The sequence below is a fragment of the Salvia miltiorrhiza genome, chromosome 3 (genome assembly GCF_028751815.1).
Source record: "Salvia miltiorrhiza cultivar Shanhuang (shh) chromosome 3, IMPLAD_Smil_shh, whole genome shotgun sequence".
NCBI lineage: Eukaryota > Viridiplantae > Streptophyta > Magnoliopsida > Lamiales > Lamiaceae > Salvia > Salvia miltiorrhiza.
The window spans coordinates 4,822,860-4,827,795 of NC_080389.1; the positions used below are offsets into that span (position 1 = coordinate 4,822,860).

General features: G+C 35.5%; 1 protein-coding gene across 1 annotated transcript; it reads left to right on the forward strand.

Annotated features, from left to right (window-relative positions):
* The first annotated feature begins 1,518 nt into the window (after nucleotides 1-1,518).
* Nucleotides 1,519-2,735, forward strand: LOC131017133 (cytosolic sulfotransferase 5-like). Its single transcript, XM_057945868.1, has one exon. It carries the CDS (start codon nucleotides 1,586-1,588, stop codon nucleotides 2,567-2,569), a length of 984 nt encoding a protein of 327 aa, XP_057801851.1. The 5' UTR covers nucleotides 1,519-1,585; the 3' UTR covers nucleotides 2,570-2,735.
* Nucleotides 2,736-4,936: the final 2,201 nt, after the last annotated feature.

Consider the following 4,936-nt stretch of genomic DNA (forward strand, 5'->3'; position numbering starts at 1 on the left):
TCAAAATAATAAATTAAAAAATATATATGATTATGAAAATACATTGAGCACATCGATCAGTTACTCAATAAAATTATATCATAATAAATTTAATGAACTCAAAATAAAAAATTTAAAATATGAAGGAATTATTATAATTGCAAAAATAAATTAATAAAAATAACAAAAAGAAAAAACAAAACAAAAATGAAAAAGGACATGGAAAGGAAAAACGAAACAAAAAGTATTATCCTATATTATAGTATAATGTATATTAAATTTTAGAGGAATATCGTGACATTTGTTAAAGTATATTTAAAAAAATAAATCGTAGTATTATTTTATCTATGAATTTTTATTCTTAAAAACAATATCAGTAAATATGATCATGATAAATCAAAATAATTGTATTTTAAATAAAAAAAAACTAACAAAATCGTGTTTATATCTTTTCCTAAAATGAAGTGCCAATTTCTATGTATAGGATCTTGATTAGTGGCCATATCAATATTTTGTTTCCAAAATTGTTACAATAAATAAAGGGAAAAAATTCTTTAGAAAATTTCCAATATTAATTAAGGGTAATTTAGTGATAATAATAATTCAAATTAGGAAATAAAATTTCAAGGGCATTATGTGCGCACATATTATGTGTATTTAGCAGTACTCTATAATTATTATTACGATAAAACTAGTTAATTAAATACTAGTAGTGGCAATCTGAAGCCACAGATTTCCAACGTTCATCCTCACAAGTCACAATTAATTAGTGCTAATCCCAAGTCACGTTTCCAGATTAAACGTGCTTGACTTAGAGCACAACTAAGATGGATGACCGATTGAGAAGTTCGTCTAATGTATGCAATACTATATAAATAAAAAAAATAATTAATTAAACAAAATAAATAATAATATAAAAACATAAATTTTAAAAAAATTACCGGCGGCACAAACGCTGCCGCTAATCACCGGCGGTGGTAACACTTCGGCAGTCCGGTGAGGGTTGCCACGCTGTCCGGTGAACATTACCGGCGGCGGTGGCGCCGCCACGAATCACCGGCAAACGCCGTCGGTAATCCCGATTTTTTTTGTAGTGAGCGGTCTCGCCATCTTCTGCCCTACCTGATCAGTCCTTTCCTTGAGCTTAGTCTTCAAGTCGCTCAAGGTGTCACTGCACCTAGCACTGCCTTTTGCTCTCAAACATATTCTTTCTGTTAAAAAAAAAGTTAAATTAATATATATAACATTTTAATAATATATAATGATAAATTTATATGTACTAGAAATCACCTATACATATATATTTAATAAATGGGTAGGGCAGGCAGAGTGGGACTGAGAAAATGAATAAAAGAAGCACATCGACCCATATTCGTCGGATCCTATTTCTTGTAAGATTCCGATCCAAAAAATGGATCTGAACCAAATCAAAACTTAGATATGTAATTATTTTGTCGCACCCTAAATATAAAATCTTAGTTCTACGACTCAACTCCTGTTTTAAGGTAGCTATCCCAATTCCCAATTATATATATAGACCTCATGCATACATACAAACCTAAACACGATATAAACCCCACCCAGAAATTCTAAGATATCCAGAAAAATGTCATCATCATCTTCAAAATCCTTCCAACCGCCACAGCTATCCCAAGACTTCAAAGAGTTCCTCTCCACTCTACCAGGAAAAAAAGTATTCGCGGATGACCCTCTCTACCGCTATCATTATCAAGGTTTCTGGTACATCGATGCCATTCTCGAAGCTGTAATTTCTTGCCAGGAACATTTCCAAGCGGAGGATTCCGACGTCTTCGTCGCCTCCGCTCCTAAATGCGGCACCACCTGGCTGAAGGCGATTGCCTTCAGCCTACTTAACCGGAGACGGCACACTGTCACCTCCGGAGACCACCCCCTCCTCACCTGCAACCCTCACGACCTCGTGCCCTTCCTCGAGATAGGCCTCTACGGCAGCATCAAAGCCCTCGACATCGCCTCGTTCCCCTCCCCGCGCCTCCTCGCCACGCACATTCCCCATTCCTCCCTGCCGGACTCGATCAGGAGCGGCTCAAACTGCAAGATCCTGTACGTGGCGAGGGACCCCAAGGACGCCTTCGTGTCGGCGTGGCACTACTTGGCTACCGTGGGCTTGGTGAGCCCGACGGTGGCGGAGGCGTTTGAGAATTTCTGCGAGGGATTGAGTGGCTATGGGCCCTTTTGGGATCATGTTCTTGGATATTGGAAGCAAAGCTTGGAAAACCCTGAGAGGGTTTTGTTCCTCAAGTACGAGGATATGAAGGCGAGGCCGGCCGTGGAGGTGCGCCGCGTGGCGGAGTTCCTCGGCTGCCCCTTCTCCGCCGAGGAGGAGGAAGCTGGGGAGGTTGATCGGATCTTGGAACTGTGTAGCTTTGAAGGTCTCAGAGGTTTGGAAGTGAACAAGAAGGGGAAGCTAGATGCGACTCGTGTGGATAATAGTGCTTTCTTTCGTCGAGGAGAGGTCGGAGATTGGAAGAATTATTTATCGCCGGAGATGGCGGAGAGGATTGATCGGATTGTTGAAGAGAAGTTTTCTGGGTCGGGATTATTCCTATAATTATAATCCTCCTTTCATACATTGTTGATCTAGTGCTATCGTAGTTAATCTTTAGAGACTATAAGCTCTCATGTTCGAGCTAGTCCATGGTATATCGTGAACTTTAAATTTTCTTTTTCATTCATAATAAAATAAAAATAGTTCAATATTTATTCATTTGGAGGCACACTTGCATGTATCTAAATCTAAATTAATACTCTCTACCCTCCATTGAGTCCATCCCACAAATAATTTTTTATATTTCCTTTTGGGACGTCTCTCAAAAAGCATCATATTCATTTTGAGACATTACTCCACAGACTAATAATATTTTATTTGTTCTTAATTTTCAACTTTTCACCATACTCAATACTAATTACTCCATCCGTCCACAAAAGTAGTCATTTTTTGTCATTTTGGGATATCCACGAAAATTAGTCTCTTTCCATTTTTGGAAACTATCTATCACATAGTGAGCTCTATTCTCCACTCACAATACAATTAACGTAGAGGCCTTTAGTCCCTGAAGTACTTAATTTCCTCCAATTAAGCCCTCTGCTCTAACGGAGAGTTAACAACGTTAACTATTTTTATTACTTTTTATTTTTTTTATTTTGTTGGTGGTGGAACCCACACCTTATTCTTCACCAAGCTCGCCGGAAACCTAATCCACCCTTTCATCCTTCTCCCCCACAGCCGCTCCTTCTCTCTCTCTCTGATACAACCCGCCGGAAACTGTGCAATACTATAATATAGCATCGCCAATAAGTTTTTTTTTTTTTTTTTTTTTTTTTTTTTTTTCTAAAAACAGTTCTTCTTTCTAAATACTATGGTTTTCCCTTTTAGCACCCTTCTTTCTCTCTCACTCTGACTCACTCTAGCACACTGAGAGAGTGTACTTTTACAAAAAAACTATGCTTCTCTATATGATTTCATAGTGGAATGGCCATGCTCTTTCTGATTGAGCTAGATTTCATATTCGATAAGTTGATTGAGCTGGAAGGTGATTTGTCGGTAATCCTATTTGTTTTAGGGTATCATAATCTTCTGGGTTGTTCACAGGTTTACTTTGTTTGAAGTTTCATTAAAGATTCAACTTTTAGTTTTCTGTATTTCCTTCTGTGGCTTTGCATCATAGGTTTTGGGATTTTTTTTATTAAGTGTTCACATGTAAATACTCATTGTAAATATTTACCTCGGTGGACAATACATAGGACCCATATTCTCTCCCATTTCTTAAACCATTCAAAATATTTTTATTTTTATTCATAGTATATATCTCTGTTGCTATTCTAATTTAAAACCAGATCAATTATTTTTGTTTATTAGATTAATTTCCCTTATGGATTTTAGCAGCATCAATTCTAGCAAATTTTTCAAACTTCAACTCAATTCATGCCTTTTTTTTCACTAGAATGTATGAAAATTAAAATTTTACTTGTTTTTTAGAGTGAACTTAAAAAATGTCCAAATTGAAATAGTAAAAATAATAAATTGGTCATTAAGATTAAAAAAAAACATAAAAATTAACCTTACTTACCATTTTACCCTTCACATAAAAAACTTAAAATTGTTCATTAATATTTTAGTTGTGAATTCGAGTTTTTGAGCTAAAATTCACAACCAAGACCATTTTAGTTGTGAATTGAAGGCTTTGTTTGTAGCTTTAAAACTCGAATTCACAACCAATTTATTTTTGAGTTCTGAATTCTAATTTCAAAATTCGAAGTAGCTTTATAACTTGAATTCACAACTAATCTATTTTTGGAGTTGTGAATTATAGTTTTAAAACTCGAATTCACAACCAAGACTATTTCTAGTCGTGAATTATAGTTTTAAAACATGAATCCCCAATTAATCTATATTCAAGTTGTGAATTCTAGTTTTAAAATTTGAATTCATAACCAAGACAACTAGTTGCGAATTTGAACTTTATCAAATTCACAACCACACTAGTGATTCAGTTGTGAATTCATCAAGCTGATTGTGAATTTAAGAACATTGATAACACAAACTCACCTTGTAATAATTTTGGAAAGTTTCCCCAATTTCTGGTGATCATCTCTCTCACATTCTCAAACGCTATAAAATTGATCATCATCTCTCTTATCTCAAGTTGTGCATCTCACCATCAAAATCTCAATATGTAGTGTTGTATTAAGCTCTAGTTCTAGTATCCATCACCGTGAGCAGCGCGAGGTTCACTCTAGCAACGATGGGAGCTAACCAATTTACGAAGCTCGATCGACCACCAATCCACCAATTTACAAAAAATGGTTAATTTTTAAGTTATTTTTTTGGGTTATTGCCGTAAAATACATGAAGTTGGTCAATTTTCTGATTTATATCATCACTTTTTTTTTTGCCAGAAAATACATGAATTTATAA